Here is a 26067-nt window from a genome sequence, read left to right as displayed (position 1 = left end):
AATTTGTAATCTCTAGAACGACGAAATGATCTGCTGGAAGGTGACAGCACAGCTGTGCACAGTTGTCCCCTTCAAACCACGTGGAACAAAACAGGGGGAAACACTAAAAAAGTATGACTGAAAACGAGCAATTCATCACCAGTGGCATGTGTTACTGGCTGACTGAAAGTTATCGTCTCAGTATTAAGTGGGAGACAATAAACAATTAGAGAATGGATGAACTGAAGAGGAACCCCAGAACATAAGTAGTTTACGTCCAATGCAGCAGAGGGAAGTGGCCAAGGAAGGGCTGCAAGAGAACAGGGTCTAGCTGTAAGGTCTAGGCTAGACAGATGACCTAAGGGCTCTAAGTACTATGAAAAGATAAATACTGATTTAATAGAACACAGAAAAGGAAAACTGTAAGGAGTAATTGCTGCTTGCATAACTATGTTTGCAATGTATAGAGTAAATTTTTAACGTATGGAGGTCATATTTAGACATATTTAGTGCAGTCCACAGACCTGGCTGGGCAGTGACAGGGCAGTGTTTTCCATAACTGAGAAACGATTTTCTCTGTGTGTGATTAGGACACAGACCAAAAACTAAGATTAATCATTCTCACAAACCGTAAAGGGAATTAGTGGATATGTTGCTGCTTGGTATCCACAAAATAAAATGAGACCTGTAGATCATCTTTAAACAAACTCAAATTACAGGGATAAATACAGGGGGAAATCTGTGAAATGTAATGGTCAGTGTGGTTGGACTAGATGAATTAATGACATACTTGTGCCTTAAGCTCTGTGAATGCATTGTAAACACACTATAGAATTCCTCTTTTTTCTCATTACATATTAATGCCTATAAATAAGTTACACATTGTATCAAAAGATTACTTGCGTTAAAATTAAATAACTTGCTTATTTTTGCAATGATGTAAAAGGAACTATTTCATGAATTAAATAGAAATATTTTATGGACCAATATTGTAAATGGAAGGTAAACGGAACAAAACAAAATGTTCCATCCTTTGCTATTTCTTTTCTCATTCTCTTATTATTTAATGTGCAGTTGGAAATTAAAATTAAAATGTCTGTAAACATTCATGCATGAATAATTGTTGTTTCTATGATTTTATTTAAGCCACTAATTTGCATAATAATTCAGTATAAATTTCCACATTGGATGAAAACAAACCCTTTTTAAAACTTTACCTTAAATCTCCTATACTTTTAATTACATCAAAATTAAAAATTGCGTGGGATTCTCCTTTGAGCACCCATCGCATTTACTCAGGGGGACCAAGTACAGCAGCACCACCACATAGCTGAGCGTAGTGCAGAGTCCCTAAGCCATCTCCGGTTAAGCCCACCTTGGGAGAAGCCTATCTGTGCCAGTCAAGACTGTTCTAACAACTCGCAGGAAAACTAATGGTCTGTTAGCTTGACTGCAGCATCACGCTAACATTGTTATATGTTAGTGTGATGTCACCACGCTCAAACACATGTGGTAGCCATGTCCTTAGGTTCCTAGGGATGTGCCTGCATTGCTGGTTTAGCGCGGAGCTGGCGTGGGCTTTGGAACGAATCCCCTGATTGTCACCGCTGCTGTGCTTTGGCTCATACTGCAGAGCAATCTTGGAGCTCATCGGGTAGAAGCTGAATTGGAAGATGGGCAGAGGCTATTCCAGACGCAGGTGGACTTCCAGCCCACGGAACTAACCTAGAACTAGTCCAAAGCGGAAGAATGACAAGATGCATATAGCGCGGATGTCGGCATCGTTACTCAAGAGATGCTCTCTTATTTGTCCACACTGCTTACTAATAGAGACACAAACACCCAAAGGTTACTTTCATAAAGTTATTTAGGTGCATAGCAGCCTCAGTGACTGCCCACATGCCTATACTCACACATATTTTAAAAGCTCCTCCCAAGTCTTTTTTTGAAAATAGGAGTTGGGCCATCAAGGCAACTGATGCTTAGCTACTTGAACCCTGCTGTGCTGAGTGAGGCAATAGTTATATATCCCTCTAGATCCACAAGCCTCATGCCCCTTAATCTCATTTTCTTTGCCAATAGCACAAAAATCTACACTTTGCTAATGAGCAATCTTAACAGTGACCGCATAGTGTATTGATGTTTCTCTTTCATACTAACTATGGTATTTTTAAACATGAAGAAAAAATAATAGTATCCAGTAAAAAAAACCAAAAAGGCAAAGATTTTTCATGTAGATACATGCAAAGAAAACAAGTCTCATATCTAAGTTAATTTTTTTAAATGAAAAGTTTCCTAAGAGATCACATACATGTTTTTTCTAAGAATTGTTTTTCTGACATATTATTTACTATCTTTTTATCGGCAAATAGAGCACATTTTAATTGATATGTTATAAAGCAAGCACAATTCTAAAATAAAAATAATTGAACAATTTTTCTAAAACCATGACTTCAAATAGCAATTATTGTCACAGCAATTGATTTCTCTCATTGTACTTGACAAGAACATTGTGTTTATGATTATGATGTGCTAGGTTCAGCCATCCTTACTTCTGTTAACTAATATACACATGACAAGCAGCTCCAAAGATTTCAACAGGATTATCTGAAGTGCAAAGCACTGTAAACGTAATATTAGGAGTCTGATATGCATGAGAGCAGTATTAAAATTTTTATGTTTTTAATGATTAATTGAATTTCTCTGAATCACACAGTTTTACAAACACTGTTATAAGTAGGAATGTTTCAAGGATTAGCAATTCCGAATGATTCCGAGAATGAAGTGTTACGGTTCCAAATAAAAATGTGTGAAGCCAGAGGGAAAGCAGCCTTGGCTATCAATGGAGCAGGATATGCAGCTCCCAGCCCACGGTAGGTGCAGTGTGCGTGGTCAGGGAAATAATTCCTGGCTGACCCTGCGGAGCCAGGACATACCAGCCGGTACTGCTTGCTTCCTGGCCGAAGGGAGCTCCGGCTGCCACAGCCGGTGGAAGGCTGCCCACTCAGCCAGCGTTACATCCAGGCAACTCAGGAATGTCCCTCTCTTATTCTTCCTAGCTGTGGGAAATACTTCCAGCACCAGCAGCTCCACGAACTGGCTGCACCCCACACTCCATTTTCTGGAACCGAGCAGCTAATAGCTGCAACCTTTCCTTCTTCAGCTATATATATTTTATTGTTGCACATACTTAAATATGGCAGGTTTGGGTTTTTTTCCATCAGCCTAGATCTATGTCCCATTCTGACAAATGCCCTATTTGTCACAACCAGATTTCTTTTTTTTCTGCCTCTGTTGTTTGAATAAAGCAGTAGCTCCTGAGCTCCATCTTTTCCCCACAGTTACTCCATGAAACAAAGGAACCCAAGGGAAATTTAATTCAACTCTGAACCTTCTAATCTTAAAGCCATATAAAGGGTTCAAGCCCTCAGTTTGCACCTTCTGAACTGGAAAGTGAAAGAAATGTCTGAATAATGAAGTAAATTATCTATGATGGTATTTAAAACTTCAAGTATTTCTAAAAATCATTTAAATGCAAATTTATATTTATTTCTCTCAAATGGAATTTACACAAGTTAACACCTTTCAAGTTCATTTGAAACTAATTACATGCATAATTCTTCTTATCCAGATGACAGTGATTAAAATGTTATTTTTGGATGCAGTCCTGAAAACCCATGTAGTCCCATAAATAAATCCTGCGTGAAGTGTCTCATGAAAGTCACATAAGTGCCCCTGAAATTCAATTCTCACATGTCCACCACCTTATCAAAACCAGAATAACAGTTAAAAAGAAATATATATGGACTTCTACTAACCTGGTCCTCCCAGGCAGAACCCTACGTTTGGTAAGAACGTAAGGTAAAGGATATCCTCATTAGATTTGTTTTACTGTGTCATGGTTGATTAACAGGAACAGCATCTGCACAGAGATGCAGTTCATAAAATGAGGTTTTAAATAAGGATTTACAAACATTACAAGGGCATAATGGATATACCTTATCTCATGGATTAAAAAATGCATTAATATGACGAGAGTCAACTAAAAGTGCTTTTCTTTAATATATGCAAAAACTAAACACAGCAAGAGAAGATCTGTACACCCTTTTCTGCAGTTCACACAGCAAAGTAATTGCCGTGAGCAGCTCTGCAGGTATAGAAAACAGTAATACATAGTTATTTTAAGGTGAGAAAAGGCTGACAGTGTATACAATAGGGATCAGAATTCAGAAGAAACTCAACCGTTAAATGGTATAAGCTTTTCTATTTAGAGTATTTAACATGTATTTAACAAAAAAAAACCCCAAACACAAAAGAATAGGTTTCAATGATTTCAGATTCCTGCAGTTCAACACAGTGTTCCTCGATGCCAGCCTAACATCTGTCAAGTATCATAACTGCAGTCTCAAGTTATACCCCAAGAAAACATGAAACCTTTGAGAAGATTTCCACCTAGTAACAGAGCAGTCCTTTTAACTGAGGAAAACGGGAGACCACATCTAAAGAATTTCCTATTCCTGGTGTAGGAAAATACTGAAAGTCTTATTTTCATAACATGTGTCTCAGAATCACACACAAACTGAATACTTCTGCTTGGACTGATCTCTCAGAATAAAATAAAAGGAAGAAGGAAGGCTGGGATGGAGCCGTGGACAGAGTACATGGGCTGCTGAGTGAAAATTCAGTTCAGAAAGTATATGTCAACACACCCTATTTCCCTGGTATGAGACATTGATCACTGATGATCCTGAGCTCTATAGATGAAATATTTTCAGAGGCAATGGGATGGGGGAGGACTCTACTCCCACGTAATAATAAATTCCTGTTTTTCTCTATGTTAGAATCAGAGATTGCATGTTTTTATGAAGCAAAGAAAAAGTTTGGCAGATCAGCGTAACAAATCTTTCTACAGAACTTCATCTCCCACAGAGTAGATGGATATGAAGATGAAAATTTACTTCTATCTCGGAGGGCTATTATTGACTATGGCAGGAAGATTGTAAAGGAATTCCTCAGCAATTATCTTATTCCCTGGTCTTATGAAGAAAAATACCTGGAAAACACAGGGATATTCTAACTTATTTTAAAGAAAAGAGCCCTACTGAAATCTCAGAAACAGCCTAGCTTTCAAGATATCACATAACTGCATCACTACACTGGCCACTATAGAGGGCACACTCAGACATGAGCAAAAATTCTTAAGTGATTTTGTTTTTTTTTTTAATGGCAGATAGTACTTAAATCTCAGAACTTGACATAGCATTTTTTAATTGGTAGTGGAATTTCATATACTCTAGCAGTAGCTGATCCAAGTATCATTTCTTTTAGCATATGACCTGTGTTACAGCTCTATCTTAAAAAGTATTCAAAGGAAAGCCCTTTTAAGAAATCACCTCCTACGTGTCTATATGCTAAATATTCTGAAATCCCAAATCAAACAATTTATTCCAATTCCACAAAGGTAGCACTAGCTTTTAGGTGCTTCCTGAGCAACTCTAACTTGACTGTGATCATGAGATGATACCATCGACCTGCTGCAGCTGGATTCTGCTGCGTAGTTCATACCTTTTTTCTTTCTTCAGGAACTCTTACTATCTAACAACCAGGGCATCTCTAGGTGCCCAGCTAAACAAGAACCAAACAGTACGTAAGGACACGTGTGATCCAAACTCACCATTCCTTCCACAAGGCAAGCCTGAATTATTACAACACACTATTTTCTAAAATATCCAAGAAGTTTGCACCACAGAAACCTGGACCACTTATGTATGTACACTGTGACTCCACTAAAAAAAAATTAAGTATACCTGTGTGAAATATATGTGAACAGATGATTTATATATATAAAAATAAAATTATGTAGGTATAATGGGAGAAGAATGGAGTTAGAGAATGTTAGATAAATATAAACAACAACAAAAATCGCAGAAAAGTCTATGAGCTGCCTCTACTCAAGTACTTCTACGCAGAGCACCTACACTGAGCGGGGCAGCACAGTGTAGGTATCCATGGACTGAGTCACCCAAATATCAACACTTAGTAGCACAATGCATGCCTGTGTATACAACAAATTGTAAAGAAAGGATTAGTTACACAGGCTGAGGTGCTCCAGCTCTTTTGCATGTAGAGTGTAACATGTTTTGGAAGCAATGAAGATTACTGTAGGAAAAGATGCTTGCCGCCTTTAGCTGGCCCATTGGCCATGGTAAGTATTTTTGATGGTAGCAGCCTTCCTGTTCGGAGACTGGGTTTGGCCCTGGAGGACTGGAGCATTGCAGGCGAGCCAAAATAAAGGTCCTGGGCAAATTAAAGCAGTACCCCTGTGCCATGGAACTTTCTGACTGGTTCCCACAGCACCACTGGATGTTGGTGTGGCACAGAACATTTGGACTGCTCTATAGAAGTTAAGAGAAATACATGAAAGAGAAATGAGCCTTAAAAAAACAGTATACTGCATGCTGTAAGTCTCGAGAGGAGCATATTTAAAATTCCCATTAGAAATGTAACCAAAATAATTTTCTTGAGGAAGAAGGGCAAAATTAAGTAAAATAATAAACTAAAACTTCAATAATGGTATTAATAAAGCTTCGCACTTTAAGCTCCGAATGCATAACTGAAAACAGGGAGGTTGAAGTATCAATGGTATCAACTGCATTTTATATAAATTGTATTTTAAAGTGAGCAGCATCAATGAAATATAAATATAACACATATTAGTGTATTAGTAAGAATAGCTACCACATTCATATAAAATAATTTATTAATATATATTGAATGTAGAAAACCAACTTAATCCTTCCTCTCCTGAGGCATAAACTCCTGTAATAGTTTAAAATCATCTCTGATAACTGCCTCTACAGAGCCTGGGTTTATTGGTCTTTGCTGTGCAACGAAACACCAAAATACTTCTTGAAGGTAAGGAAGAAATAAATGTGTTTGAGGGGGATATTTGTTATTTGCAGGAAAATGATTATGAAAAAAAGTATTGTACATGTTTACAAAAAGTTATAGAAAATGGGGGGGTAAATAACTTTATTAAATAAAATAATTATTAAAATGTATACTATAGAAGGTACATATGCACACTACATAATTTATAGTTATATTTTCCTACATACATAATTCATGCATATATACATAAAGCTGTCTTTTCATATTATATATACCACAAACCATACCAGAAACTACTAAAGTATGAATGAATGATCAATTATGCGAACAGCCTTTATATACAACTAAAAAGGGAAAATAGATATAGTGTACATCAGGATGCTATCTGGAAGATCAACATTCGCATTTCATCTGCCAATACAATATCAAACTAAAGTGAACCATTTAAAAGGACTCTGAAATATATTACGCAATAAAGCTCTAGATGTGAACTTCAGCTCTCGGCAGTTCTTCCTTTCACCTCTTTGAAGCAGCAAATAAAGAAGATTTACAATCAAAGGGGCTTAATCTAACATAAACTGAAATTAATCTCCATAGAATAAATAGGACATCACACCCATAAAGTGTGATTATGTTTCTTTTACCCACGGAAAAGACTTTCATATTTCATATAGTTTTATGGTTTTACCCTTCATGGGTGAAAAATTCTATATTTCTCTCAACAAGTGATGTTGTATATAAAGCCCCCAGAACTAAAAAGGAAAAAAAAATAATCTATGCCCATTGAAATTTTCAGACAAATTATGAAATCAAGAATTTAATATTTTATGCGGTAACTTTCAAGAATAATTAGAAATTGAATACATTGCTTCTATTTCAAAATCGTTGTGCTATCACTTCAGCTTTTTTGCAATGATTTTGCTGCTTCATGCTAATTTAAGATTTAAAATTAAGGGGGGGGGAAAGGAGACTCATCTATTCTAATCATGGTCAATTAGTGAATTTGGGGAAAAAGGACTGCCAACCAATGTCACATTTCAGCAGCCTTCCAAATCAAAAAAGTCACATCAGTTCAATAATTTTTTTTAGGCTTTTCCCTCATTCTTTTCTTTTGCCACACAGTTTCTCTAGTGCAGGTGTTATCCTTTGATAATAAATCACACAAATATAAAATATATTTAGAGAGTCACCAAGCCACTGTTAAGCATATTAGACTCAAATATAATCAAGCAATTTAAAAGATTGCTAAAGGATTTTTCCTTTCATTATGTAACCTTTCCAATACCATTTCCAAAGAGGAAAAATGGTAGGTGTAAGAAAGTCATAACTCTCCTTACTGAAAGCCATATTAGAATGAAATTTTCCTGAAGACAGTAAGGATTTTTAGACTTCCAGGCCAAAGAAGCATCATTATTGTTCTGTAATTGTACTGTATACAGAACGTAAAACCCCTGATACCCCTTGACATGATATTTTGAATTTCGACAGAAAAGACTCAAGACGTGTAAGGAAAGAAATAGAATTTTGAAACTGTAGAGGGTTTTCCTAAAATATCACAAAGAATTATTGAAGACAGAAAAATAGTGATGATATAGAACATAATTGGGCCATATATGCAAATTAAATTCAGATTTAAAATGATCAACAGATAATGTAACAACTTTTTAACATGTAATTTTTAGTGTGGCTTTTGGAGTCCACAGCAGAGTCTCCATAATTTTGCTTCTTATGTAGCCCCCCTGCTCGTGAATCCCAATAAATAAATTAAAACACCCCAAATCATCCACACAAAATGCTTCATTTGGTACCAGGAAATTTTACTGGATTGTTTCTATTAATATTCTGTTAAAAAAAGCTCATTAGATTAATTCCTTTGAGCTTAGATGTCTTTTCTCAAAAGTAATAAGTACATTTAATATTTTAATATCTATGAAATCCACAGCATAACACACAGTCCAGCACTCTCTTTTCTCTCTTCCTGTGATTTATTACAACCGAACACTGAATATTTCTCTACTGGCATAAACAGATTGCTCATTTCTTCGATGTCGCTCACTTCACAGCATGCCACACCGACTGCGTCTGCAGAGACAGACTGGCGGAGTGCTTGAGAAAGCTGCTTGTCACTTGCTATAATGGCCAATGACATTATTGCCTAAAGGAAATCCCTAATATTTTTTACTTCCTTTATATTTTGTTATTATTTTTCTTCATCAGCTTTCGCCCCACTTCGCTATATACTTACAGCTGGAAACAAACTTCTGAAGTTAACTTTGCAGCTGGCACGTATCTCCTGTCGTAAGAAGACAGAATTGCTTTTCTTTTGAATTAAAATGACAAAAGCAAAATTTCAAGTCCATTTATCACAGATGAAAACCTGTTCTGTTTCTTTTGTTCTAGAATGGTGGATGGCAGTTTCATAAAAAAGTGACCAGGATTAAGCACTCTAGAAGACAAATAGCTCTGAGCGCCAACACTGTTTTAGTCTAAGGAAACAATTGACTAATCGGATTTAAAAAAATACAATATAAAATGCAGGGAATCAAAACACAAACACAATTTGAATTATCTATATGATGTTTCTTAGGAAACAAAATATAATGCAGCTGTAAAAAGACACGTCCCTGAAAGGAGAACATTACAGAACTGTCTCAGAGTACGGGAATTGCAAAGTACTGAGTCTTCAAAAAAAGACACTCTTTCTTCAGGAGTCTTGGGAAGTATATGTCAGGTGCCACCTCCAGAGACCTCTGGGGTGAACACTACTACATAAGTGGCAGCTTTGATTCTAATGAGATTTTATAAAAGCAGAAGTGACAAAATGCTTTTGGAGTGCTAGGCTACAGCACCATACACAATGAAGAGTGCAATGTAAGAAATTCTTTTTTTTTTCCCCTAAAAAAGACTAGAAAAAAAGGAAATCTTTCAAATCCTGTTACTGTCACCAAAACCTTCACCCTACAACGCTCTGCACTTAACTAGAAAGAAGTTCTGGAGTTGGTTATTATGAGCGGAGGAGAAACTGGGATTGAGCACTTCACCAGGCACAACGAACAGCTCTCGCTGAGAGAGTGAGAAATGCAAAATTTTAAATGCACCTCTTCAAAGGAAGGGAAAACCCGTATCTGCTGTACCTCAAGGAAGTACATGGGCCATCTTCAGATATCAAGTTAAGCAACCATTTTGTACTTTGAGGAACAGTATGTGTTGAAATCAAAATACAGCAAGCACTAGTGCACTCACATACATTTCTAAATGACTCAAAGGATGAATACAGAAAAAAGAAAAACAAGAATAAAATAATGGAAAACAGTTCTGTTCACCAAGGGATTAAATGACTCATCCATTATTTTGAAAAGCAACCCATCCAATGGTACTGGGGAATCTCCTTTGCAGGCCAAGAACAAGTGGCTGCATTCTCAGAAAATATGAATACCTCAAATAACTCTACAGCGATGACAAGGTTTCCGAGTGATTCAGAGCGGAAGATGCAAAGCTACATTCCACAATTTCAAAAAGAACATTTTTTTTTTTCAGAAAACAACAAAACAACTCAGACTGCCCACTGCAGTATGGACGTGCTAGTCCCAGTGGAAGTCAAACAACTACTTGCTTCTAAGTGAGGTGAAAACTGTTTAATGCATCACTAAGTAAAAATCAATTTTATTCTAGCCCCAAATGTAAAATCCATTTTGCCAAGATAACTGGATTTTCACGTTACCAGAAAATATTCTAATTTAGATTTATAAGACTTCTGCATTTTCCTAGAACCCAGCCATGGTGGACGTGATCTGATCCTGACACACTGCATTTTGTCTTTCTTACAGCGATCAATATTCGATCTCATAAAGCTGAGCATGCCAAAATCTAGCATTAATGTCTCATGTTTTATTTTAACAAAAGCAAGTCATGAAGCCAGGCAGACACACCAAAGGATGCCGGTAAAGACAAGGAATTCACCTGTTGCAAATTTACACCCTGAACGGCAGATTCAGGTACGGAAGCTCTCAGGAGCTCTGGTACAACCCACTGAAATGCAGCCGCCCACTCCCACTGCGTGAAACGCAACTGAAAGGACCGTTCTGAGATTCTGGCACACAGTCACGAGGTACGCAGACACGAGGGTGACGAATCTGGTTCTTCGGTATCTGCTGCAACCCCTATTGTTGCTCATGCTACTAGTCCTCGTACTAACCTAAATGGCCATCCCTTCCTTGTGCAACCAACACTAGGTATATTTTGAATATTGTTTTCTCTCACTTGTAAAGCTTGCAAAAAGATTTGGCAGAAAGAACGTACCCCTGATCCTAAATGACCATAATTTTTCATAGAATTTCTTAAAGCACGCACAAAAGATGGATTTTCAAACTTTCAAAGTATCCTTATTACTTAATATTGCTCTACTTATTATAAATTGGAAATTTTGTAATTCATAATAGTAAGGAGGCAAGTTATAAAAGTGACTAAAGTGTACCATTCCAGCCAGACATAAAATCCACCGTTGGCAGCTCCACCTCAAGAACCAGAGACAATGGAAGGAATCGTTCTGAGAGCATAAAGATGTACGCCCAGAGACAGAGCCCGTGGTTGGTACCATGTATTTGAAAAAGGCTTTATAAAAATAGTTAAGACAGTAGCTGTTGCATATCATTACCTATCACAAAAATATTAATAGCTAACCTTTGTCACCTGCACCTATTTCATGTTTGCCTGGTTTTTTATTATGAGACAAAACCGCATTTCTTACCAGAATTCCTGCTTCAGATTCCTGATACAAATTTCCAAGAAATGCGTGAGTACTGTTATAAATTCTTAACTATAATTTTATTTAAAAGCAGGTTTAGAAATCAAGAGTTTCTTGGGTCTCCATTCTGGATTTATTCAAATCGCGTAAAATAAAAACTAACAAATATTGATCATTGTCAACTTTATGCATGATAAACTACGATCTAAAGACAGTAAATAATGTTTACAGAAACTAAAGATACTTCATATACCATTATGAAACATCTAAAATGTCCTCGGCACCTACTCAACTAAAATAATATATTCATGTAAGACTTGAAAAAACACTGAAAAGTTCTTTATCATTTATAGTTTAGAAAGAAAACCCAGGCTTTCGCTTATTGAGTGTTTTACTGGTCAGGGTAATAGAGGGTTAGCCTTTCTTTCACTGTGGCGACTGCATTTCTTCAGTATAAGAAGAAAGATCATTCACATTTGCTGCCTGTGAAATTTTCTAATGAGATCTGTACTGCTTCAAAGCAGGTGGAAAAAAAAAGTGTGACGGCTAAAGGCCTTCAAGGCATTAACTAAAGCACCACAGACGCCATAGTTTCCGTAAGACTGTTAGGAATCTGTTACTGCTCTTACATATCTGATTGCATTTCTACTCTTAGAGGAAAGGTCACTGAACCAGTGGATACAAGGAAACCTTCCAATAAAAAAAGAATGAAGTTAAATAGGGGTTTTTTTCCACTATGAATATCATGCTCTGGAGCACTACAGTTTCTGTAATGTTCTGCTTGTTTTTATAAAATAACCTTTATTGCTATAACTTTTCTGTTCTAGGACACACAATAACAGTTCTGTCACTGTATATAATTGTATAATATACAATTGTATATTATATACACAATAGAATTGTATAATATTTCTGTTCTAGGACATATAATAACAGATAGACCAAGCATTAATTGCAGATCTAATCAAGCTTTTATGCTTTATTATGTATAGTTTTAAATACATTCCTTACAGAGCAATAGATTTTTAAAATTGTTGATCTTGATATCTCAGGAAAATGCTAAAAATGCTTGTTATTTTGATGTTTCCGATTCAAGCAGTAAACTGTGCATTTCATCTTTTACTCTGGAACACACACCCTATAAAGGAAGAGTTTTAAACTCTACTTTTGAATGGCTGTTAAAAAAACTGTTATTGTCAAATAACCTATTTGCTGGTTTGGTGAGGCAGCCAGGGTGAACAGGGTTATACCATGTGCTCAGAAATATGAAAAATGTAATACTAGATGGGAGAAATGCAAATGCACATTTATCAAAGCAGGTTGAAAAATGTTTTGTTATCAAGCACATTCAAATTGTCTTTAAACACACTTATTTTTTCTGTCAGTAATCCTAGCAAATATGACCTGGGTTATTACTGTTACCAACATAATTTGCCACTGTTTTAATATATTGCATTTCAATGCAATTAAAAAAAATAATAAAACAAAAAAAGAAATAAACCAACCAACCAACCCTTATTAAAATTATTTTGTTTAGACTACAAACTGTTGAAACCAGATTTTCAGATAAAGGCTTGAACACTATCAACCACTTTGGAGAGGATGTATCGATGCTGTCTTTGGGTATGACTAACTCCGTCCACTAGTGTGAAAAAAAAAATGTAAATTATTTATTGTTACATTTTCCTATCAGAAATATTCTGCAGCTTGTTTAGACTAGTGATCCCACAGAAACAACATCCAATTTAATATCTACTGAAAGTTTTAATGTTGTCTAGACTGGAAGCTTTTCATTCTAAATTTCTCAGTTTGCTTTTCTGTAAAGGACACACTTATTTACATTTACTTGCAACTACTAGTCCAGTGATGAACAACCTGACAGTTTCTTCTTTGGATCATTTACATGGACTGACCTAGCACTTGCTAGCTCCGATGTCAGCGAGGATGCTACATTCGCAGCAGTTACGAGTCAGGAGTCTTGCTGTGATGTTATGCATGATTGTTTTGGTTCTGTGGTAAGAAAATAAATGGACTTCTAACACCTGTGAAAACCCCATGCCTCTGGGCATAACATTGAAAAAAACCCACACAGAAAGTACCGGTTCATGTCTTTGAAAGAGCCAATTAGCCAAGCAATAGGCCTGGGCTAACCTTCCTGGCAGGGTTAATCAACTTGGGAACACGATGCAATGGAATAACTTTCTTCATGCAGTCATTTCATTCAGAACCAACTCAAGCTCCTCTCCCCTCCGGTTCTGCTTTGCAAAGTGTGAATCTACTGTGTGCTATTCTTTCTGTTTCTATCTTTTTTCCTTAGAAAGACAATATGAGAGCTCCAGCTCCTAGACATCCGACTTATGTCTACAGACACCTTAGTACCAATTCAGTTGTAGAAGAGCACCATATGACCTTACATCAAGATTTTAAAATATATTTGGATAAACACCCTATTTCTCATCACAACCATCAAACCTTAGGCTGATTTGTATGTGCCTTTGGAGGATGTCCTTTCATTAGATTTTGTACCTTGCTTGGATTACAGCAATGCACTACACACAGCATTTCCTGATTTCTTTACAAATTCTGCAACCAGGTTCCCAAGGTTGATTATGAACCTTCTGCTACAGGTAGCTGCAAGCCCCTGTTGAACTGAATGCCAGCTGAAAGCCTTGGTATTCAACTAGAGTGGGGCTGAGTCAAAGGCAGTGGTAGGATAGCTGCCATCTATCCTACAACCTTCCTCTCTGTAAGGGGGATTACGTTGGTCTTGGCTTCCAATTAGCTTATTGTTCAGGCAGAGAGGTCTCTTCTTTCATCAGGATCGTGGCAAGTTCACATTTACCCAGAACAAACCATGTCAGATAGACCATCATACCAGGAGAGCTAATCAATATATCTATAGAGATGGCTTCACCATCAAAGAGCCTATAGTTCCCCTTTCTAAGCCAGCATTAGAGCACAGAGCAAAACCAACTTCCTTTTAGACTACCTCTTCTATTTGTGACAGGGTCCCTCTGTTCTATCATGCTTGGACAGACTTTGTTTTCTTCTGTAGGAGTTTGTCATCTTAAGATTTGCATGAGCATCATGATTTTTGGATCATGTTGACTTCCCAGAAAAAAAAAAAACAACACCAAAAACCCAAACTACTACTGGACCGACCTTTAGGAAACCAGCATTTTATTGCTCTGTTTTGTGGTGAAAGAGAAGAAAAGGGATGCTTTGCATCAGCTACTGAACCACTCCCCATTAGCCAATGTATTGGATACATAAGACGTCAGAGTCTGCTCATTTCTTCCCCTTTTTTGGTGACAGCAATTGACAGAAGTTGGTCCACAGCGTTTAAGGATCTGATTCTTCGGGTACAGTTCCTCAGAGCACAGTGATTAAAGTGAACAGAAAAGCTGTACTGTGAACTTGTGAAATAACTTCATGGTATTTCTAGAAATACAGAAAGTCTGACGAACATACTTGTCTGTTACTCTTCATATTTTGCGTACACTTCATGGTTATTGGGGAATATCTTCACAGCAAGCACCGTAACTAATCCATGTATATTCAAGTTTGTGACATTTTATAAGGCAGCTGAACTTTTAAGAAGTCCTTCAGTGGAGTTTACTCAGATCCTAGAATATTTGTCCGTTTGCAGTTGAAGTCAATTCCTGCACTGCTGCCACAACCAAATGTGCATCCCTGTCGTGGTTTAGCCCCAGCCGGCAACTAAGCACCACGCAGCCGCTCGCTCACTCCCCCTCCCACAGTGGGGCGGGGGAGAGAATTAGAAAAAAAACCTCCTGGCTTGAGATAAACACGGTTTAATAGGACAGAAAGAAAGAAGGAAACAACAATGATAACACCGACAAAGGAATGTACAAGAACAAGTGATGCCCAATACAGCAATTGCTCACCACCCGGCGATCGACAGCCCGTCCCCGAGCAGCGATTTCCGCCCCCCGGCCAGCTCCAGTTTATGTACTGGGCATGACATCGTATGGTAGGGAATATCTCTTTGGCCAGTCTGGGTCAGCTGTCCCGGCTGTGTCCCCTCCCAGCTCCCCGTGCACCCCCAGCCTGCTCGCTGGCAGCCCAGCACGAGAAGCTGGACTGTCCTTGACTGCTCAGCAACAACCCAAAACATCAGCACATTATCAACAGTTCCTCATCCCAAATCCAAAACACAGCCTCACACTGGCTTCTGTGAAGAAAACCAGCTCTATCCTGGCTGAAACCAGGACAATCCCCTACTGCCTTTCACAATTAATCTCTAACACATGAGAGCATTAGTAGTGACTTGGGGTGATTTATTAAAAATAATAAGCTATTGAACAGAAACATCATTTTAAATAATTCTTTCAAAGAGTCTACCAAAACTTCACACATATAAATTACTAGTTTAAGTCAGTATAGCTGGCTTCTCTTAATCACTGTAACATGCGGTACACGACTAGCTAATCCTTATGAAGTAAGCGTGAAGACCGTGCCATGGAATATGAAATATATGAAAGACGCCAGCAGCTGCCTGTAGTTACAGGGCAATGGCCTGGATCCTCCATTGGTGCAAATTAGAGAACACAGTTTAAAGGCTTCCTTGCAGGCATTTCTTAAGATTAAGAAGCTTGTTAAGGTATTGGTTTGATGGAAAAGAATCAGCATGAAGACAGAAAAAGCAATTTACCTGAAGAAGGTGACAAAGAACTGCACCAGATCCATGATAGTATTGTGCTGTGAGAAGGCAATCTGCAAATAAAATAAAAGCAAATTACAACATTTTCAGAGTCAACAGCTCTTTTTCGGCTAGGGCTTTATGGCTCCATGGATGATTAGTTTCAAGTGTAATTTCAGTCTAGTGTGCACACACCTGCATTTACCATAAAGCGAGATGAGCAACTGGCTCCCGTATCTTTGTCTGTGTCAAAAGACAAACAATGGAATATCGTCTTTCTACTGAAGTAAAGTTAATAGAAATATCCATGTAAAACTTGCTTGATATGAACAACGAAAACAATATGCAAAATATTAAGAAATCATATTGATACAAATTGTCGTCTTTATAGTCAACTATTTTAACCATCAGCATTTTCCATTTTAATAACAATACTGAAACAAGGTTTTAGAAATGACAGAAACCATCTTGTGCTTAAAATGAATACATTTTAAATATTTTATTTGCAAAATATTAAAATTAATGCGTATGTTAATTTTAGAAAAAAACCCAGATAAATCAGGTGCATAATAAAACAACTGTTTCTAAAGTAATTTACTTCAAAGACAAAGTAACAAATATTCTTTTAGGCTACATTTTTACAGCCTCACCAGAATGTGCATTAGTTCGACTGTTTACTGTAATTTTTCAGAAAGATTTAACAATTACCTCTAAGGCACACAGACGCACATTCACACTTGCATGCAATAGAGCCTATAATGATTATTATAATTACTTTTTGCTAATGTTAAGAACAGTACTTTATATTTAAGTTATAGCTACAAATATCCCTAAGTCCTCCTCTTGTTCAGTTTTTCATAGTGTGTAATTATCAGACCGAAAATATACAGAATTCTACCTTGAATTTCACAAAGTGTTTATCTAACTATATTCCCAGCCTGCTCAAATAATTGTTGTTTTTAGAGATCTTTGTGCATTTAAGATCTGATCTTGGCTAGTAATTACACCAAATTACTCTGACTCCCTTTCATAGCTGACTTGTGAACTTTCAAAATGGTAACGCATTATAGTCAAGAATTTTTTTTTTATATTTATTTATCTTAGGGCAAAGCTATAATGTAAACTTTAGTATTATAATGGTGTTCCTGTGCCTTGTGACAGCTAAATACAGCTAGCCATAGGTCAGATTACTTAAGTCCAAGGAAGGAATAACACATAAACTGCATCATTCCAGGAATAAGCACGGGGGGCACCATCATGCAAACACATCTCTACAATGTAATTTCTCCTTTCTCTTCACTAATAACGCACAATTGCAAGCAATGCAAACAAATCTAGGAGCTCTGGAATTCGGTACAAAAAGCAGATATACCAAATTTCTCAGCCCAAATTATCAGGAAAGATACTTGAGAAATGAATCAGAATATAATTTATTTTAATTAACTCCTTGAGTGGTATCATCTGTCTCACCGCTAGAGAGGAAATCTAAATGTGCCTAGCTTAAGTAGATTGCTGTGTTTGGATCAGGGCAAAACCTACATTCTGGCCTGGGAGGCTGTGGAAAGACAAGAAGCTGAAGACCCACGTGGGAATGAAGAAAGAACTCTCTGACTCACTACTGAAGTCTAATCTACAAATGTTTTCACAGAAATTTTAAATTCTCAGAAAATTTAACTTAGAATATTGTTATGATGAATACTGTATCAAAATGAAGAGAGACTACAGAGTAAAAACATGAAAAAGTTGAAGAGAAATTACAGTGGACAAAATTGTCAAAGTATCTGTAATGCCAATGCAACCTTTATTTTACATAGAAAAGGTAAGATCTGAGAAACGATCTGAAGATTTCTTTGACCCAATATAGAGGCCATCCCAAGCATAACCAATTGTTTAAGAATACCTTGCATGAAACAGAAAAGCTTTCTATATTCAATTTTTATTCAAATTAACTGGTGGCTTTTTCAGAGCGTTTTTTACAAGTACCATACTTCAGAGGATGAACTAACACCAAGACTATGGTTGCCACAAATACTGTCTCTATCTTCTTTTATAAATGAAGATCAAGATAAATATAATCTCAATCATTTCCTATGGAATAGAATCGCCAAGTGCCATGTGGAAAATAATCATCTATGCCAATGTATAGCCTCTATGAGTGAACACACAGAACTGCTGGCTAAAATCATATTTCCCTTGAAGAAATAGGAACAATAATGCCTCTGCTTTACACAACACTGAAAAATAGAAGTAGGATTACTTGTAGTAACATAAAACGTTACTTAAAATACAGTTTCAGGCACAGGTGCTAATTCTTTCATTCACCGGGCATTAGATTTCTAAAAGAGAAGTTAGGATTGACATCAATATAGCAGATACAGATATGGCTACAGATGCAGATATATCTCAGTAACTGTCCGTGATCTATGCTCCTCTTCAAAGGCAAGCTTATAGACAGCTATCTGTCATAAATGTTATCAAACAATTTTCTCACCTTTACGGAAACCACTAGAAAACTTCTCATCAACTACAACAATGGAAGTTCTTATACCTGTTTGGCTAGGGTTAAAAGCTTTCAGTGACTCTATGATTCAATACTTCTACAGGTAAGTTGTTTTGCAGTACGAATTATGACAGGTTTTGCAGGAAACTACAAAATGGATTTTTTTTTTCTTAAATAGTCTGCTATTGATAGCAAAGAAAAATAAATTCATCAGAAAATTTAAGATTAATTAGAATGTGTAATTTTCACAATAAGGACTGCAATCCAAAACTGCAGCCCAAACAAAAAAGAATCATATTCTGAGGGCTTCCAGATATGCAACAAAATCTTTAGACTGATTTCATAACACTACCCAGTTTTATTTTCCTTAGAAATTGGTTACGGTATTGGAAATTCCATTTGATTTGTAGCTGACCTAAAGTTTTGTTGTTTGTTGCTAAAAAAACACTAACAGATAATTATTCAATTATCAAGCTATAATGAATTTGTGGAAACAAAAATATTACATGACATAAAAATTCCTAGTTTTGTACTCCAGTAGGGCAAAGCTTAATCTCAACACATGGTTCACAGAAAAACCTAGAAGTTGTTTGATCTCTCCCTTAGCCTTGCGCATTTTTCGTTAAAAGAAGTGAGACGGCTTCACCAGGAATGAAAGCTGTCCTATGAGTAGAGCATCTCTACCTTCAGCAATGTGGCATGGACAAAAGATGAATTTTTGTGGAGTAGTTTGGAATGTTCTAAGGGTGGTGAAACTCCAGCTATGAGAATCTATGATAACCAGAAAGAGTTGAATGCATCAATATTTTTTTCCACAAGATAAAAATAAGTCAAGTTCTTGAGCATGCAAGAACTTTTGATGCCCAAAATAGAGGACTTCAAAATAGAAGTTGGGAAGATTGCTCATTTTAGTATATTAGATCAGATAATATCTTTCTTGTGTGGAGTAGAGGGGCTATGCGAGGGAGGAAGAATAGTTCATAAGGTAGGCAAGTTGTAATGAAAAAGAGAGATGGATGGTTTATAACCCGTGAAACATGAAGAGATAAGCACGCGCAAGGAAACTATAATGTGCCATAAAACTGATACTTCTACTAAAGCCAAAACTTTTTGTATCCTATAGTCTCAAGGCTCATTTTGTGAAGGAGTTGTGAGGATCAGGACCTGGAGGTAAGAACTGCAGTGACTGTTTTGTGAAAAATGCTCTATAATTAAACTCTGAGCGATTGCTTCCAGCTTGGATTTAGCTTTGAAGTCTGATGCTTCTGTATCAGACATGAAGAAAGACCAGTGTGTCAGAAAGCTTGTCTAACTTTTCCAGGTATCCAGCTGCCTTAATAAATGATACAAACTTCTACCTGCAAAACCCATCTTGCCATTTTAACTTTAGGAATAGTGTTATCAGTGCTTTTTCTATCAATATTTCTGCCTAGATTTTTAGGCAGAAATCTTAGATCATTATCTGGATGAACTAAAATATTCAAAAATTAATTTTCATGTACAATCTTATAGTGCACTACATTTGTATTCTATTAGATCAAAGTTATACCAGTACCGATATACAGAATAAATGTAGATACATCCTGATATCCACAGTCATAAAAATACAAAGAGACAATGAAATTATTCCAGAGTAAAATATGTTATATATACGTTCCAGCTCACAGGTCTTAAAAGATAGAAATGTACATGAAGAAAAAGCTGATGGTTGTTAACTGAGCTGTGGTGATTGCTCCAACAAGCTTTACTGATGTGTCTATCTTTCTATCTTTTTTCTCTACCATGTTCAGGCATTTGAAAAATATACATTAAAAAAAAACCACCCAAAAAACAAAACCAAAAACAACAACAAAAAACCATAAAACCCTAAGAAAGCACTTAAAATCTGTATATCATATGACCTAATTGGAAGACAAGGCATTGTGACTGCTGACAAATCTTTTACAGCAACTGAGGATTCAAAAGCCCAATATCCAGCAGAATACGCCAGAGCGCACTGCATAAAAGGATGAATTGCAACCAACTTTTCAATGTACAGTATTTCTTAATTTTTGATGTTCTAGTTGTATGCATGATGTAGGAAATACACTTTACACTGACTGATAATGGATGGAATAGGTCAGTTGAAATAGGAACGACTTCTGAACACAGGGATTTTTCCAACCTTCAAAAGTTAATGTCTGCAGGAACAGATTTTTTTTCCAGCTGTTCTCGGTATTTCATTTTGTGTTCACCTTGACTATCACATGCAGCAATAATACAGTCCTACAGAACAACAGGTCAAGATCTGTTCCACCACAAAAATGAGACAATATTGAAAGTCTATCTTGGGGGTATCTTTCATATGGAAATAGTAAGTCTAGCCTCAGAATTTTGTGGTTTAGTTTGAAAACTATGGGTATGGGGAAGTTGTCTCTGCAATTCTAACACAATCAATTTAGCAAAAGGAAAAAGAAAGGGAAAATTAGGCACAACAGGAGTGCACTATATCAAAATTCCACATTGGCAGTAAACATGAACCTAATCCATGAAATGGTTCATATATTCAAATAATGTACACAAAAAGCAATTTTAATCTATGCTCCATTTCATGACATTATCCACTAATGTAAACTTCTATCTGCTCAGGCTCTCAGACAATGAACAAATGCTTCCATTAATACAATTATTTCATCTTCTACTGTTAATAAATGAAGAATGAATAGGAGAAACTAAAATAAATACATGGTAAAACTTTGGTAGATGGTCTAATTACTAGACCTGGAAACATAATACAGAAAGGTCAGACATAACCTAAACTAAACTGCCTGGACTGTGTTGATTATGCATACTTAAACCCTACAGAATTATTACTTCCTTCAGTATCATCAAAACTGTAATTGAATTTCTTCTTGAATAAAACTATTATACACTCCCACACTGGTATTATGTAGGTTCTGAAGTAGAAGACATGGATATTGACTGGACCTGAATGCTAACTCATTTTCTACACTTTCTTGAGGAACACTTTATGATTGAGGCAACTTTAGACAAAAATATAAAAGACAGCTGAGGAAACTATTTGTGTAGATGGGCACATTTTTTGTATATTTTTATCAGGAAAATGGGAAAAACGTGGAATGAATTACTCTGTGGAGCTTCTATTTCTCTTGCTAACACCACTGAGGGTCTATGATTAGTTTAGACTATAGATTTAAAGTCAAACTTAGAATAGGAACTATGTTAGGTGAGATAAATTTCTCCCATATTTTCCAAGTACTGATTAGGTATTTCTGAAAAATAATGTAATGCTAAAATAGGAAAAAAAAATATTTCTTCTTGCTGGGATTAAATTATCAGAGAAGCAATATGGTGCTAAGTGCCTGCTAGCAGAATCCTACTGCCAGTAGGATTTAGTCTGTTGATGCCAGTAAAGAATTTAGTCTGATGCTGACAAACAGTCCTCCTAGATGACGAGAATTAGTGAGAGCAAACTTTCATACTGATAACATAAATAGAAAATGAAAGAGAACTTAAAGAAAATCAGAATCACAGCCTTCACATCAAGATTTGATAAACAAAATCCACAGATTGTCTCTGCATGCTGAAGTCCTGTATCTCAGGATGACATACACTAGATTATCCAAATACCCACCCCTTTCTTTCTCTAACAATGTAATAATTACAGGATATTATTTCCACTATTCAGATTCATGAGAGGCTGAAAGACAATCTAGGTTTGTAGTCAAGCGAGATGAACGGCATTCTTAAAGGTTTTTACCAAACAAATGCATACCACACAGAAGAATCGTCAGTTAATAACCTCCAAGATGTGGAAGAGAAAATCTGGGGGAGGGGAACTGTTATCTAACTTACAGTTTAATTCAGCATGCAGAATATCTTCATAATGATTAATACAGACATTATTAAGAAATTGAAATATTGAGTATTCAAGTCAATGAGAGAATGAAAGAAAATTAAAAGGCATAGACAGGGAAGAAATGACATGTTTCAAAATTAAATTTAAAAAAAAGATTAAAAGTAATTGACACAAAGACCTATAAAAAAAAGTTATTTTAGACACAAATCATTGCAGGATTGAGTTGTCCTACACACTTAGTGTGAAACAGCAGATTTCTAGATAAGATCTTCTGAAACTCTGTTTTTTAAAAGCGTGGCTAGATTAAATGGACAGGCAGGAAAATTAAATATAGAAGTGAAGGGAATGGAGTCAGGGAATTTTTCAGGCAGATCTGAATGACTAAATTCTGCTACAAAGGGAAGCATTGCATGATGATATGGTTTTGTTCGTCAAACTACATTAAGGAAAAGCCATTTCTGTCTCTTGCTAGAATCAGATTTCTCTCTTCAGCTTTCTTGTTATGACTTCTTATGACATCTTATTACAACTTGATAAATTGAAGTCTCCCGCTAGGAAAGCTGCACCTGTTGTGGAGTGTGCTCTTATATGTTACTATCACAGAGTCATGGAAATGTGGACTGGAAGAAACATCGCAAGCTCATGTTGTTCAAATTCCCATTCAAAGCCAGGCTACTGTCGATACCAGATCGGGTCACCAGTGTCTTTTTCCAGGTAAGTTTTCAAAATCTCCAAGGATGGATATTCCACAGCCACTCTAAGAAACTTGTTTCAATGCAGCATTGCTAACATAATGAATTTTTTCTAATGTTCAATCTGAATCTCCCAATGTGCAGCCTGTGACCAGTTCCCCTGGTTTTACCACCTGGTACTCCAGAGAACAATTTAGCTTTGTCATCTCTGTAACTCCTCCACAAGTAATTGTAGCTTGCTATTGGAGGCCAGACTAAACAAGAGCAGGCTCCAGAGCTTTAACTTAGATTGTGTGCTTCAGGCTCCTAAAAATCTTTGTGGCACTTCTCCTGGACCCCCTCAGCTTCTCAATACCCTTTCTGAATGAGGACAACAAAAATTGGAGTCTCATTCCACATGCAGCCTCACCAGAGCTGAGTAAAAGGGGGTAATTATCTCTTAATGAGTCCCCGTACTTGGGTTATTGCCTGAACAAGAATGAGAGCATAGTTGGCTAATAGTCAAGTTGACGTTAGGTAATTCCACTCATGTTAGGGCTTTGCACTTCCTGTCAGACTTCATGAGGTTTCTGTTGGCCCAATCCTCAAATTTCCTAAGGTTTTCCTGCATCAAAGTTTGACCTATCAAACCCTCTTCCTCTCAACGTCAAGCCATCTTGGTCTTCTGATAAATAAAATACATTTAACTTTGACATTCTTCAAAGTAAAATATATTCTCGATCTTTTTCAGACCCTTGATGCATCTCTTTTTTATTTCCTTAGAAAAAGTAGAAGTAGAAGCTGGTACCAATAACAGTCACACTAATGATAAAGCAATGACAACTGCATACTCTTCTTCAACCCTCTTAAAAAAATTCCATGGTGGTCTGACCTATAGTGCTAGCCTTATAATTCACGTTCAAATAAGTGTGTTTTCAAATCCCTTTCTGATTCACTGCTATTCAAAAAACAATCTCCATTCTGACAACGTAATTTAGATTTTTTCCTGTCAAACCTAAATTAGCTCAAGCACAGCCTGGTGATATTGAATCTGAAGAGTATGAGAAACTACCTGGGTGCTCTGCAGTACCACCTTCATTCTCATCTAGTGTAGCATGATCTATTGGCTTGCAAAACATTGCCCATAATAGAGAATCCTATTCAAACAACTGGCAGACTACTATGGCTCTAGGATACCATAATAAGTCAAAACTGTAAATTATATTTACTCAAAAAATAAACATAGGAAATCTCCATCTTTATACATTGTTTATGATTCTGTACAGGCCACTTGCCCACACAGATGAATTTCACTCCTCAAAGTGCTGTATATTTCTGAGGAAAAATGGCTCAATAAAAAATATTACATTAAAAAAATAGTAACATGACTCTCATTTAACACAGCAAAACTAAAGTGCTACCTCTTCTCTTCTCAAAAGAAAGTCTAAAAGATACCTCCTCAAATGCAAAAGACCCATATGACGTTTTCATCAATGTCAAAATGGAATTAGTAGTGCAAGTTTAAATCTGCTGGTGCTGGCACACTACTATCATATTGCTCTATCAAACTGGCTAAATTGATGAAGCAATTTGGATTTCTTCCAGGGTTCTTATATCCAGGGAAATGCCTAGCCAATACCACTGAGCAGCTAATTTTTACTTTTACATTTCTGTAATTATTGACACAATGGGATGGCTATTTGCAATACATATTTTATAGAATCCACTTAGATGATTGTTAAAAGAAAAATTTCCTGGAGGATGAAGTCAGAATCACAGGCAATGCTACTGCGTCAGGGTATATTTAACTTTATAAAGTTGTCTGATGAATCTGAGAAGATCTCACTGAGGTGGAAGGGCCTCATAAAGTGCAGAGGGTGGCCCGTAACTCTTTCCCACATGAAGAGTTAAAAAAAAAACGTCTCTGAAAATCAAGAAATACAAAGTTCCAGTACACACCAGTCAGCACTGCAAGATCTCAGTTCTCTCTAGTGAACCTCTGCCAGAGCACTGCAGGCACAGCTTGAAAAGCCACCAAGCTGTATCTTCTTTAAGCGGGGCAAAAGTTTCTGTTAGGGCAGCTAAAGCAAATATCTGTAATGCCTGGCTTGCACTAAGCCACTTCACCTGCACTTGACGTGCCCATCCGAAACCGCCTGTTCACTGACCCTGGACTCAGGGAATCTTTCGGCAACATCACGTGCGCCTACCGCCATCCTGCCATACAGCACACGTGGACCCAGACTTCTACAACAAGAATAGGCTGTTGTGCTCCTTGGTTTGCACAATCCACAGAAGTTAGCATCCGAGCAAATTTTCTACACTTTTTGATGGAAATGCACACGGACTGGGCAGAAGCAACCTGTGGAAAGCGCATGCAAATGAAAGGGGAAACATAATTCTGTGGAACACAAAATGTCTCCTAAAATGGCACGCTTGGGAAGTCCTTCCCGCATCCATTACAATGCGCCTCTGCCAGAAATATGATCACATTAAACCCCGCCCTTGCAGCCTACAGGAGAAGATTAACAGTCTGGGGATAAGACTGCAGACATCTTAAGTCTGTCAAGTCTGTATGTCCTGCTCTTCCGATGTAAGCAAGGAGTATTGGATGTTGTGCAAGGATACACAAGTGCCAAAATGTTGTAATTATTTAAACTTGTAGGCAGTTAAGAACATTGTATTTGGCTCTAATAAAATGCATACTGTTCAAACGAGTTTAATTTACAAAGCTATCCAGGCCATTTAGCATAATTGACC

The 26067-nt window shown here is 36.8% G+C and overlaps 1 protein-coding gene across 2 annotated transcripts in view; it reads right to left on the bottom strand.

Annotated features, from left to right (window-relative positions):
* The window catches only part of ATRNL1 (attractin like 1), a gene marked incomplete at its 3' end in the record, with an annotated part of 538576 nt that overhangs the window by 239044 nt on the left and 273465 nt on the right, over positions 1 to 26067 (bottom strand). For both annotated transcript variants that reach the window (XM_082002290.1, XM_082002291.1), the window contains exon 25: positions 16290 to 16351. In XM_082002290.1, coding sequence (XP_081858416.1) covers positions 16290 to 16351 — 62 coding nt within the window. The remainder of the gene's footprint in view (positions 1 to 16289; positions 16352 to 26067) is intronic.

The sequence above is a fragment of the Phaethon aethereus genome (assembly GCF_964289735.1).
Source record: "Phaethon aethereus genome assembly, chromosome: 7".
Lineage (NCBI taxonomy): Eukaryota > Metazoa > Chordata > Aves > Phaethontiformes > Phaethontidae > Phaethon > Phaethon aethereus.
The sequence above is the reverse complement of the archived record's forward strand: the minus strand, read 5'-3'. Positions and strand labels throughout refer to the sequence as shown.